Source organism: Habropoda laboriosa, unplaced genomic scaffold (genome assembly GCF_001263275.1).
Source record: "Habropoda laboriosa isolate 0110345459 unplaced genomic scaffold, ASM126327v1 scaffold336, whole genome shotgun sequence".
Lineage (NCBI taxonomy): Eukaryota > Metazoa > Arthropoda > Insecta > Hymenoptera > Apidae > Habropoda > Habropoda laboriosa.
This window is the reverse complement of record NW_017100454.1, coordinates 273,262-287,263: the sequence shown is the minus strand read 5'-3', so window position 1 is coordinate 287,263 and position 14,002 is coordinate 273,262. Positions and strand designations below refer to the sequence as shown.

Here is a 14,002-nt window from a genome sequence, read left to right as displayed (position 1 = left end):
TTTTAAGTTTGAATCTTTAAATTTTCAAATTTTCAAAAGTTTAAATCTTTAAATTTTCAAAATATCAAAATCTCAGAGCTTGAAAATCTTAAAATTCAATAATTTCTAAATCCCTACTCCCACGTAACAACCACTCATTAAAGATGTACTCATCATCCAATACCATTTAGGTGCACATCAGGACTCACTCAGGGGAGAAGCCTTTCCGTTGCGCCGACTGCGGCAAGCAGTTCTCCCAATTGCGCAACTACAAATACCACCGTAGCGTCCACGAGGGGACCAGGGAGTTCGCGGCCACCTGTCCAGAATGCGGCAAGTACTTCAACGACCGCGGCTACCTGAGCTCCCACATGAAGATCCACCGTAACCGGAAGGAGTACGGGTGTGCGGAATGCGGCAAGAGCTTCAATCAACGAGTCGCCTACAACATGCACGTTAGAATACACACAGGAGTGAAACCACATCAGTGTGAACAGTGCGGAAAGGCTTTTTCCAGGAAGATGCTACTGAAACAACATCTCAGAACTCATTCAGGAGAAAGACCTTATCAGTGCCAGGTTTGCCAGAAGGCATTCGCTGATAGATCAAACATGACTCTCCATACAAGACTACACTCTGGATTGAAACCTTATCAATGTACTCTGTGCTCCAAGGCATTCACTAAGAAACATCATCTAAAAACACATCTGAATTATCACACCGGAACTAAACCTTATTCCTGTCCGAACTGTGGACTAAGATTTTCACAGAGCAGTAACATGAGGACTCACTATAAGAAGTGTACCATTAACAATCCAATAGAAATGAAGAATTCACAATTGGAGGTTACAGTGATAGATTCGTCGAAAATTCCACAGACCAGGGTAATCTCCAGGACACCAGCAGACACTCTGACTCCGCCTAACTCTGACCAAGAATTAAGCATCCTAACTCCAATTTCCAAAAGCGGCGTGATAGAAGGTACAGGGACGTAGCAATAACATTAACACGTTCGCGGTTCTGAGGGTGAATTGTGCCTGAATTAGTTCACTAAGTTGTGCGACTCATTTAGTACTCATAGACATAATTATGAACCTTAATTTGAGAGACCACGTGGAAACCTCAAGTTAAAGACTCAAAACCGATCGAAACTCAAGATTCAAGATTTGTCAAGAGTTTCAGGGATTCGAATTTTCACGATACCGAAAAACTTCGAATCACTTCGAAATTGAGATTCAAACGCCCAACACCAGCTATAGAGAAAATATCCTACAAACGACACAACTGCGATGCTAAAGAACACCCAGCGAGCCTAATTAAAGGTTAACCATGAACGTGTTAAAACGCTATCAGATCGTCCAGGTATATCAATTCTACTCACATGACTATCTCTGTCACGACTGGATCAACGAATAAAACGATACTCTTCCCTGCAGCCTCTGGAGGAAGTGAATTCGTGCGACAAAGGAAGAGCAATACGGTGAATGATGTAACGAAGTAACACGTAACAACGATGAATAAGGCCGATAACGTGAAATTTACACGTTTCACACGATTGACAGTCGTCGAACGCATGCTGCTGGTTTTTACAACGAATAAAATGGTTACTTTGTGCCGGGACGGTTTTTGTCGGCGCTCGAGATAAGTGGATGGCGAGGATAATGCCGGTTAGGTTTTAGTATCGATGGATAAATTGATCGATCGAACTGCGGTGTGCCAGCAAATCGTAATCGAACGGTAGAAAGTATTGGATTCGTTTGAAAGTAGCTCCTGTCAGTTGGTAATCCGAGCTACCATAACAGTATGAACGGCCGCCTTTTCCTGGAAATTGTTGTTTTACGGTAGGACGTATCGATTCAGCCCGTAAATCGTTACGTCACTCACTCCGCCATTTTTTACCTCCTCTTTTTTTTTTCTTCGCCTTTACACTCGGTGTGAATCATCTTTGATTCGAATACGATTCGAACGGATCCGTGTATGTATTATAGAAGCGCGTGTTTCCCTACGGTTACTCGTTGTCGCTGTGAGCTTCACGATGGACGATTTGTACACGACTATAGGAAGAAAAATTCTAACGAGCTTTATGATAGATGTTTGTACACGATGGAGAAGAAAAATTTTTATATAGGAACGAGCGGTGAAATGTTGAGGAAATGTGTGACGTGTATAATTCTTTAGAACACGATGTATGATATACAGGGTGATCCATCATAATCTCTCCACGTGATTATTATACCGAACTATTCGTCGTTAAAAGAGAAAACAAATATTTCAAGCAAAATTTATTCTGTTTGAAGGGGGACATCTCACGGTAGGCACAGTTTTTTTTTTTTAAGTACAGGTGTCCCTGAAATTTCAAGGTTATATTTGCTTTTTTAAATGGAACATTATCTCTTTTTTTTAGTTAGGCGTACAGCCGAATTCGAAACAAGTTCATTGACTTTTGCTACGTAGGAATTTGTATTTAAATAAGATAGTACTCCATTTAAAAAAGTAAAGGTCTCCTTGAGATTGAAACCTAACCTAACCTACAAAAAATGTCCTCGAAGCAGGGTAAGTTTTGCTTGGAACATTTTTTCGAATAACGAGTAGTTTAGGCGATAATATATTTATGAAAAAAATGTTAATAGATTCTCGAGGGGTAAGTTTAACAGCGAGTTTTGTACTACTTTAGCCTGTAACAAACGAAATCTCCGCGCGCTTCGATTTTTCTATTTGTAAAATATGTGTCTCGTACGCTTTCTGAAGATGTATATTTCGTTCGTGTAAAAAATAAAAAAAAAAAAGGATATACAGCAACAAAGTCGTAAATGCAAGTGATTAAAGATGGAAACAAAAAAAAAACTATCGACCCTGCCCGTCAACAAACTTCCCTTCAAATTTATCATACAGTCTCTCGTTTCTAATCGAAGATCCCATCTGTTCCCTCGGATCATCTCTACAGAACTATCAAGAGGCGACTTTCGAGCCAGTTACAGTGTATCACAATTACCCCAGATAAGATTCTAGGACGCTGACAAATCTAACGAATCTCCAGGCGCAATTAAGATCGTAATTAACATGACTAGACGGTTACAGCCGGGTCCACTGTCCAACATAGACATTTCATGGTTTTCTCCGTGATTCAACGAAAACGTACATCATCCACCAAGACACTGTACTTCCTCTTCAGATGTAAACTGAAGGATCTCCCGTTGGCGTCGAGAGATCGTATCTACTCAAAGATAGCTGTTCCTCTCTCTGGACTCACTGAATAGCGTGTACATATACATTCTCGTAAGAATCGACTGTATGGGTTTAACAGGCTATAGAGGAGGGCTTAAATACGCTCCTATGTTTGTTGAAAGCTCCGTTAAACGTTAGAGTACAACAAGAAGCTATTTATTTGTGATTTGTAGACCACTGCGGGGTTACCTTGTTGGAAACGTCCCGTTGCCGCGTTAGGCAACTCCTTTTACGGGGCCTCTCGAGGCCGTGGTTCGAGGAAACATTGCCAAAGAGCATGAAAATGTAGTGGCTGAAAGTGGGACCCCGTAGGAATTTACCAAACCTGATTTACGTGCTGTTGACATTGTGCTTCTTTTCCTTTTTTTTTTTTCTTAATTAATTGCGATCTACCAAAGAAACGATAAAACTTTGGTTTAGTTTTATTTTGCGGTTCGCTGAGCGCAAAACTAACTGGTCAAAAGTCTTCAAAAGTGATCGATTCTTTAATCAAAAGTGTTGATGACGATTAGAGTGCAGCTAATGCAAAAGCATTTTTCTTCTCTTTAGTGGGTTTTAACCATGTACTACTTATTTTGCATATTTCATATTTTCTATTTTTCATTTATTTAGTGGAGTTTCGAACAAACTTGCTAACAGTGTAAGAAATGTTGAGAAAATGCTCATAGTTTAATATCATTTAAATTATAATCGTAATGTCTAAATAATAAAGGTTCGATTATTATGGCACATTTTCAATATACTATCATGGCGTATGGTTTCCAAAATTGCGTTCTCAAATTTGCTTCCAGATAACACTTATTATACATCAATTTAAATCTCGAGGTTAACCAGAATCAAACCAAAGTAAAGCTTAAAGTTAACCAAAATCGTCTGCCAATTTAATAATGATATAATTGACGAACCATCGATCGTGGTGATTCGTCAATTGTTTCACTGTTAAATGGCATTTATTAAATCACGAATCAAGAACAAATTCCACTGACCATTTTTTACAGCCAAAATTTAACACCGAAACTGAAGTAAAGAACGTTTTCAAAGACCACCTTACACCTAGAAATGAAGAGTTTTCTTTTAACAAAGGCATAAATAACCTTGTTTTCCGATGGTCAAAGAGCACTGAAACCAGTGGATCGTATCGATTTTACTAAAACTACAGACGTGGAAAGTTTCACTGATACCTTGGTCGTTACATTTGCAACAACCTGATACTCATTACACATCCCGTGTATTTTTTGCATATGTTCATATTTCACACATTTTACTCTTGTGCTCCGACATATTTTAAGTGCACAAACATCAACGAAGACACTGTTTCATTTCAAGGTTTAAGATACCACATACACTACCGATCAAAAGTGTGGAATCACCTCCCACTTTTCATCAATATTAAATCTGCTGCTAATTTTTTATAGATTCGAAGTTTATCTCAATTCTACATTTGTCAATTTATCTCATATCAATTGATTCGAACGATAAAAAATTCTCAAAGTCGCTGACTGTTTTCTGGAAATTTTTGTGCAAATTGCAATGCTCGGTGATTCCAAACTTTTGGCCGGTAGTGTATGTCTATCAGGCGACATTTGGATTTCTCGTCAGAAATTGATCCCTTAAAGTGTTTTAGAAAACTGACACTCCGACACGATAAATATAACACTTCACCGATACTTATTTGCAGAAGAAAGGAAAAAAAAAGAAGAAATATAGCAAGAGTCGATCGTGCAAGAAAAGAAACCACATATTTTTCTGCCCTCTTTAATGTTTTGATTAATAGAACTTGGACCTGAAGGGGTTGCTTTCTCCTCCGGAAATAAGAAAGCGATCGATGAGGAATAATATTTAACCAGTTTGGAATTCGAAGAGACTTCTCCGTCACTTTGTCCTAATTCTCGATAAATAAATGGAACCTAATCTTAGAAATCTTCATGCGGCGAACCTATTTGAGCGGAGAAGACACGAAAACCATCGAATTCTATCGTCGTGTCTAAAAACTTCCTAATGTACTCCATATCGAATCTCGAATGTAAATGTTTGATAAGCGTTCCAGCAACAGGCGTGCTAATATTTGCTCACGAGCACGCGGGTTTGCCTTGGATAAGAGTGACCACAGGTTCCTTATGGCGAAAAAAAAAAAGAAGAAGAAAAAATGTATATACATATCGGTGATAGATGGGCACGAGGATCTGTAATGTACGTAGGAACGGTGTATTGTCAATTTGTCTGGCTTTCACCGGATTCGTTCTATCGATTCGTTCTATTCGATCCTACCGGTGAGCAGTTATTAATCACCGTAGACGATCGCCGATTATTTCAAGCAGATTTTCTCGCCTGAATACACCTCGAATGCGTTTCATTCAACGACACTGTTAATTACTATATATGATATGATGATCGTTAGCCGAAACACTCGTGGATCGACGTTTTAACTTTGACTGCCACGCCGAAATCACATGATCTCGCCTGAATACACCTCGAATGCGTTTCATTCAACGACACTGTTAATTACTATATATGATATAATGATCGTTAGCCGAAACACTCGTGGATCGACGTTTTAACTTTGACTGCCACGCCGAAATCACATGTTTCGCTCAGGACGCCACGGGAGTATTTTTATTATTGAAAGCATATAATGGCAAAATAATAATAAATTGATGATATAAGACAACATTCTTACCCAATGGAGCGTTTATCATATTGGTGGTCACGGGTTGACCACCTTGGTAACGGTTGATAGCGACAAATTAAAACAAGTCTTCGTTTATTTTAACAAACTACTCGCATTCGTTATTTCGTCGTAAGCGTGTAGAAAAAAATATAGAAAAAATATATTGGTGAAACGTGTGGAAGATAAACGGTAGAAACGGAGATCGCGTTTCTCGCGTTATTATATAAAACGTAAAACGATAGGGGAATTACTTAACGTTTGTTCTTATGAATTTCTTCTTCTAATATGTGCACGCTTCGAGGCGGGGGAAAAAAAAAATAAATAAATAAATAAAAGAAAAGAGATACTTTCATCGACGAAAGTCTAAGTTTCCTCCTTCACGTTCTCGTGCTCGTTCTCCTCAGATTTTTATCGAAGCCCGGATAAAGTGGATTAAGTACTCCGTGTATTTGCTACCCTAAGAAGTTTACTTTCATACGTTCTCTCCCGGGCATCGAGGAGGGAAAAAAAAACCATAGGTATAGATGCGTTCGATGTTTCTGCGATTGTGTACGGCCAGGTGAAAGGAACCGGGAATAGTTTAATTAATACGATCATTTTTCTGCGATTCACGGTGTTCCTCAAATGTACAATCATATTTTACGGGAACCAGGAAAATTGTGTTACTTTCACTTCGGAAGACGGAATTTTAAATACGAACCTTTACGAGATACGGAAGTTAAAACGCCCCGAGACGGCGACACTTGTTGAATTGGACTGGCCCTCGGTTTAACCGTGATTCACAAACGGGTCAACGTGATAAGCGGTGTTTTTGACACTCCTTCGAAAACAAATTAGTCAGCGTACAAGTAACTTTCCAAAGGAAAGTGAAAAATTCGCAACACAGATTTATTCGTTCTACGGCCAAAAGAAGGGCTAGAGGCTAAGATTATCGTCTTCTTACCAAACCGACAAAGCATACAGGATGTCTCACTTATAAGGAACGTCGAAATTATTTTCGCTGCTATTGAAATTAAAGAAGAAAAAAAAAACGACTAAGAATAGTTTCTTTGACTTGAGCACGTACATTTAGAGATAATAAAAAAATTTCTCCCCAAGGCCATCTGGAAGGTCACGGTAACACCGATGGTTTTTTACATATTAACATTTGTTTTTTATAGTGCCAAGACGAGTTCAACGACCTAAGACATCGTGACCTTGAAATAACTTTAAATAAAACCATGTTAATATAAATTCGATGACCTTGGAATGACCTTCGATGTGACCTTGGGGGGCTTTCTTTTTATTATAAACTCTTTCAGTCATGTTTTCTTATTTTCAATAACAATGGAAATAATGTAAATGTTCATTATAAGTGAGACACCCTGTATACATTGCTGCTCATAAGTATTTACCCATGTACTATTTTTTCCCTTTATTCAAAGAGGCGAATAAATATTTTCTAAAGAATTGTTCCTCTTTAAATAAAGGTTAGAAAGTAAGTTAAATCCTTGATCTCTTCCTTGAAAACTGGTTAAATGAAATTTCTTATTAAAATAGAATACATTGTGAATTAAGGAAAATAGTGTATTCAGGAAAATAGGAAAACGCACGTTAATTTTTAAGGCGTGTTTTCACCCTTAATCCTCATCCGTCTCTCGTATCAATTTGACACATTTTTCCGGTAAAAAATTGTATTATTCGGCTATTTGTAGAAAAAATTCTTTGTTTATTTTCTATGTTTAATAAAACAATTTACAAAATTAATTATTTATCTTTTCGTTTAATTGATTTTTTACCATTGTGTCAAATTAACACTGTGGGACGGACGAGGGTTAAGAACCAAAAAGTAACGAAAAAAAAAAAAAAAAACAAAAATTGCCGGATACTTTTATCGAGGTTCTCTAGAAACCTTTGAAGTTTGCAAAAAAAAATTGGAAGTTCCCTTGTCAGTTTAGTTGTATCATTATGGTAACACATTACCTTAATTAACCCTCCGTAGGTAATCTGGGTCTTTGACGACCCAAGTGAAACACTCCCGTATTTCTTCCAAACGAATTTTTATTTTTATTGAAAACAGTTTTAAACATTTGACTTAACGAGCAATTGTATAACGTAGTAGAGACTTCGATAAGCACTCCAGAATTTTTTCAGATTTTTCGAAAGCTTAAAACGGTGAGACAATTAGACCTGGATAGAAACGATCCAATTTGCCTACGGAGTGTGAAAAAAAAAAAAAACGGTTTGTCTACGGAGGATTGAAATAAAACACACTTTTGCAAAGATTCCAAAATCCCCAACGATCTGCATCCTCTCAATTCTTCGTAAAAAAACTGAACAACTCCTAAATGACTGAAATCCCCTAATAACTCTTCCCTGTAATTAAGCGCTCGGCGTTCTTTATCCTCAACTTGGTCACGATGCCTCTGCTAATTTAGCGACAAAAATAAGGCATATTTAAGAACGGCCGCAGAAGGAAGCAAGAGGCCGCGGACGTGCTATCTCTCCCGGCGATCTCTCGCGAAAGCACCGCGGTAATTCGTCCGGAAAATTAATTACGATGCCGTGGCACGCGAGCAAATCCGTGAGTCACCAGCGCGCGGCGTTCCACAGTCGTTTTAAGGTCGACGTTCTCGCGGTTCGTGATCCAATCGTCAAATGGCACACGTTCAAACCCGTACAGCCTTAGAGATCTATCTTTCTCCCGTGAGAGAACAGCCGCGCGATCTCGTTGCACCGTTTCAATGGCCGATGAGCAGAGATCCATTTCACCTTTACGAATCGCGCACTGACCTCCTGAACTCGATGATCGAGAGGAGAAACCACGGCGTGGATGGAACCTGACCAACCAGTTTTAGAGTGAAAAATCCGAAACTACGTCTTACACGCGAAACGATGATAATTAGGGCTTTACGTGAGCAAGAACAAGGAAGATTGAACATTCAGCTTCTGACCCCTCCTCCCTCCCTCTTCCGAACCGTATTTCTTGTGAAATTTAACCAACAAAAAGCACAGGTTATAACGGGTCTGAATTCATCCTGAACTTTTTTCTCGCACAATCTGTGATACATTACACCTTCATTCATTTTAATCTTGTTCCCGAGGTTCCAAGTTATTTGTACTTCATCAGGCCTGACGGTCAACGATGGATGAAAAGTGAGAGATCTTTTTCTTTCTTTTGCTTTTCGGTTCGCTGTTTAAGGAAGAATGATGGTGAACGAAAGTCAAAGTGCAATTGCCATTTTTCATCGCTTTTACCGCGTCTTGATTTTTATCTTCCCGAAATGTGGGCTCGTAATTTATCAGCTTTGGTGGTCGTTTTTTTCGCGATTCAAGACAGTAAGCAAGGAGAAAAGTTTCGTTCTGTCATGAGTTCGTGCCTTTTTGATCTTCTTCAAAGTTCAAATTGTTACCTCACTGGACACTGAGATTGAAGTAAGATGGATATAAAAAGAGATCGAAGTGTCTAGTAGTCCTGACGGTTTCTACTACGTTGGTGCATCTGAAAGGACACATTTTGAAATGGAAATTTAAATACGTTGAGTTCCTTCGAAAAGTAATGTATCTAATCGAAATGATTTCTACACGATTCTGTACACTTTCCCCAACGATTAACCAGTTTCATTGTTCCAAATGTATAAAAATCATTAGCCTTTGAACGAAAAAATTCTTCGAACGCTACAGTGCCTTCATTTCGGAATAATTTACTTGTTAAAAAAAATTGATCAGATAGTTTATCAGAAAAAACGGTAGTTTAAAAATCAAAATTTCATATTCCTTACTGTGGATTGTTTTCAATAATTTTTCTTAAAACGTTATCATCAACGGCCCTATCTGGCTCATTTTCCAAGGAAAAGTCACCAACGTTGAATTTGGCACACCAACGTTGAAATGTCCTAACATTTACATGACCTTCTTCAAATGCTAAATTTATATTTTCAGCAGTTCTTCCAAGATTAAACTTATATAAAAAAATTACGCGAATATCTCGATTATTCATCAGATAACAATGTCCATACAATTGTATTATAAATTTTTTTATTACTCAACACACGTGTACTACAGTAAATTCCTTCTTCTTGACTATTGTGTATAAAAATTGACGATCGGACAAAATTCGCCAATTTCAGCTGTTGAAAAAACATTTCATTTGCATTAATCTAACACTTCTACTCTGCTTTGATTTGCTGTTTGACGAGGAACGGCGTGAACGAAAGTCAAAGTGAACTTACTACTTTCCATCGCTTTTCAATTTCTGTAACTCATCAGCTTTTCGACGATCAAATAAAGCGTTCGTTCTTCTTTTTCTTTAATAAACTGATTATTTTCATTGAACATCGCACGTCTGTTCACGTTGATCCTCTTCAAAGTTCGAATTGTTACTTCAGTTACCTCAGAAACTGAAATAAGATCGATATAAAAGGAGATCGCAGTACACCAGTATCTCCCGACAGTTTCTACTTCTGTTCCAGTTTAATTATGGTTCTGTCAGAACGCTCACGTTTCTTTCGGACACGAGGCATGTTTTAATATCTCCGGGACAAAATTCGATCACTGTGCGGCTAGTTACACAACAAACAGCAGAGGCAAGGTTGTCAAGTTTGACGTTTCGATTCTCCGTGTTATTTTCCACGTACGATTCTCCTCTACGTGCATCTTTATCTCTATCGGGGCATTAATATTCCTTGTACGACATGTAGAATCATGTTTAGAGGAGACTTAATCTCCATCGTATCTTCCTGTGATCGGCTTTTCTCTTAGAAAGTCCACTTCACCTCCCGCGATTCAGGCTGAATTTTAAGTAACCCATAGATTCGTCGGTCGTATAGCCATTAGTGTGGAATTTTAATTGTTTACGATCTCTTTTCCTTTCGTATACTAATTTATTACGAAATTTTACGGCAAATGATGACTGACAGAACACGATACGAGGGTATGTAATATTAATTCGTGACACAACTCGTAAGGCAAAAACGACTATCAGGCAACTCTTATAACTCTAACAAGGAAACATCCTGAAGTGATAATCGTCGATTTTGATGAAACATTGGTATACAGGGTGGGCCACGTAAAACAAGCGACCTAATTGTCTGCTCTAGTTCTAGTGGTACGAGACAATTATTATACGTGAAAATGGTTTCGAAGGATGAATAAGATAAAAGAAAAATTTTATTGATGGAAGAAGTGGCAAAAAGGGGATAGGGAGCTTCACTCCAAATCAATGTCTGTTACAACATACAATAGTAAAAAATATATATATTCGTGTAGAAAAATATAGTTGATCTTGAAAAAAAAGAAATAAAACAGAAAAAATGGCATTTATAAAGAAATTTGTCTTCCATCTTATTCACCCTTTGGAACCATTTAAATTACGTATAAAAATTTTCCACCTTGGTGGTCCACTCTGTACATTAATTCTGAAATAAATATTATTCGAAATTTTTTTTGACATATATTTTTTATATCGGCAATCGTCCACAGTGAAAATCGCCCTTAAAGTTGAGGGGTAGTAAACATATTTAATCTAATATCTCGAAAAGTATTAGGTACAGGGGAATGGTGTAAATTGACAAATTTCAGTATTTTTGAATTACAAATTTGACTTATGCAGATCTGAAAAAAGTTGATTTATTTAAATAATACGGTAGAAATTACTACTCTTATGTTCATTGTTCTTGTAAAATATTAATCAATTTTCCCGTACATTTGCACATGGAGATTAACACACCCAAACATGAAATACGGATAAATCAGAATTTGAACTTTTTGCGAATATAAAAATAATTGCAACACTGGCTCTATCTACATGAAAAACTCTTTTCTCGCCTTGTTTCTCTTTTACTATAAGCGCATGTTAATTCCTGGTTTTTCCACCAAAATGGATTTTCTCGATAGACCTGGTTTCTGTTCCTTTTAATTTCCACTTCCTCGTTTACAATCCCCCTCCTGTATACCTTTTAAGAGAGTTCAATTCAGTTTAACAGTCCAAAAAATATGTGATCTTTAACCATTTTTTTTTTACTAAACTGGTAAAGATAGCGTAATACTTCTTTCTTTAATAGAAAGGGGCATCCTTAGACTATAATAACAAAATTTTGTTCAATTTCATTTTTAGTACTGTTATTGTAAATTTTATACTTTAAGTTAGCACTGTCGGCAAAAGCGATTTGATAGCAACAAATTTCAAATATTATCGTTTTCTGATCGTTTATACTAAGATTGAACTGACTTGAAACAAAAGAAGAAAAAAAACGAAAACTTGAAAGTTTTGAAAAAAAAAAAGTCAGGTTTCTTACCAAAGAAATCGGTTTTACGTTGCTTATAAAAACACTACAAAAGAAGGTAAAATACTGATTATAGGTTCTAATGGACTTTATCCGAAGTCGATCAGTCGATTACATTTTGAGTTATCCTGCACGCTAACTTGAAAAACATGGCTGACAGTTAGGAGTCCTGATGCATCTCCATAAGTGTACTTACTTGTAACTTCGTTATTTTTATGAATTTGTCCTTAATATCGTAGGACCGCATATTTTCAGACGTTATACTTTCAATTTACGCAAAAGATCAATTTTTCGACACTTTCAAACTGGACTCCCCCCTTAAAAGTATTAGGTCACCCCATAAGTTCGTGTCGAATGTTATAATTCAGATTAATGTTTCCAACAAATCTTTAAATTTGAGAAAAAATAACGCAAGCGCCTTGTCATTCCGCAACTCTTTTCTATTTGTTTTTTTTTGGTAAGACCGTTACGTCGACGCTATAGAATTTCTTTAGATCTTCGTTAAAATATTTTTCGCTTTCAGCACGAACTTATAGGATGACCTAAACATAGGAAGAGACGGGCGTTTTTACGATACTACAACAGACAAAGCTAATAGAATTTCTTTAGATCTTCGTTAAAATATTTTTCGCTTTCAGCACGAACTTATAGGATGACCTAATACATAGGAAGAGACGGGCGTTTTTACGATACTACAATAGACAAAGCTGAGAACGTGTGAAGATAAAGGCGAAAGTAAGGGTGCAACGAAACAGAGAGAACGTGAAAGTTTCATAATCTGAAACGAGCATTCTGCTTCAGAGGATAATACGAGAGTGGTGGTCCATTTACGTCACACGTGTTTTAAATCGAGCAAAGGTAAAACAAGTAGCCTACGCACCCACGACACGTTGCACAATGCTAATGGATCAAGTTCATACTGACGACGAATATAATCGACGGCCCCGTTTCTCGTACGCTACTTGTCATACGAACAGGTTCGGATCAGATATAGGCATGTACGCGAATTTCGCATTGAGAAACCGCCCAGTCATGTTCACGCCCGTTTCTCCCCCATTGTGCACCGTTCCCCGTCGTGCTAATTTTTGCACCTGGTGCTTTTTCATTTCGAGATTTAATTAAGGAATTTGTCACAGTTAACAACACCTTGCGTTAAAAAAAAAAAAAAAGAAAGAAAAGAAGATGTATGTTTCGTTGAAATTGAGGAAGTTTCTTTCACGTCGATAAGAAACTGCGAAGAATGTTGGAATTTCGTTCAAATTCTAGTATTTTTCACACAGGGTGTACCAAAAATTGGTCCGATACTTTAATTGGCTGCCATTTTGGTTCGACGCAACGCTGTCTGTTGGTATTTAACTAGTTGCATAGATTTATTACAGAACGCTACACAATTCAAGAACGTGCGTTTATCGTAGCAAACTTGTAATGCAAATCAGTGTTCGTTAATGCTGCGTGTAAGAAAATTACGAGGAAAATTCGACCGAAATCGTGTGCCTGATCACAAAACAATGAAACATTTTACCGAGAATTTCCGGGAGTTTGGTACTGTGGCAGCTAGATCACATTCTGACAGGTCTCGAACCGGATGCTCGGCGGAAAATATTCGAAGCGTGCGTGACAGTGTTGAACAAGAACGGAACACCTCTGTCCGTCCTCGTATTCAGGAATTGAATCTTTCAGGCACTGTTTTACACAATGTTCGAACGATATATGTTGCGGAATTTCTTATCGTGCAAAGTGAATGAGTTGGGTCTAGAAAACGTACAACTTCTGAAAGACATGTTTCCAGGCCGTTTGAACTCCAAAAATGGTAGCATCGATTGGACACCCAAATCGCTAGACCTGATAGCTACCGGTTTCTTTCTTT

The 14,002-nt window shown here is 37.6% G+C and overlaps 1 protein-coding gene across 1 annotated transcript in view; it reads left to right on the top strand.

Annotated features, from left to right (window-relative positions):
• The window catches only part of LOC108575932, a 33,436-nt gene extending 32,462 nt beyond the window's left edge, over positions 1 to 974 (top strand). Inside the window, exon 4 of the mRNA XM_017938873.1 lies at positions 171 to 974. Within this exon, the coding sequence (XP_017794362.1) occupies positions 171 to 974 (804 nt within the window). The remainder of the gene's footprint in view (positions 1 to 170) is intronic.
• Positions 975 to 14,002: the final 13,028 nt, after the last annotated feature.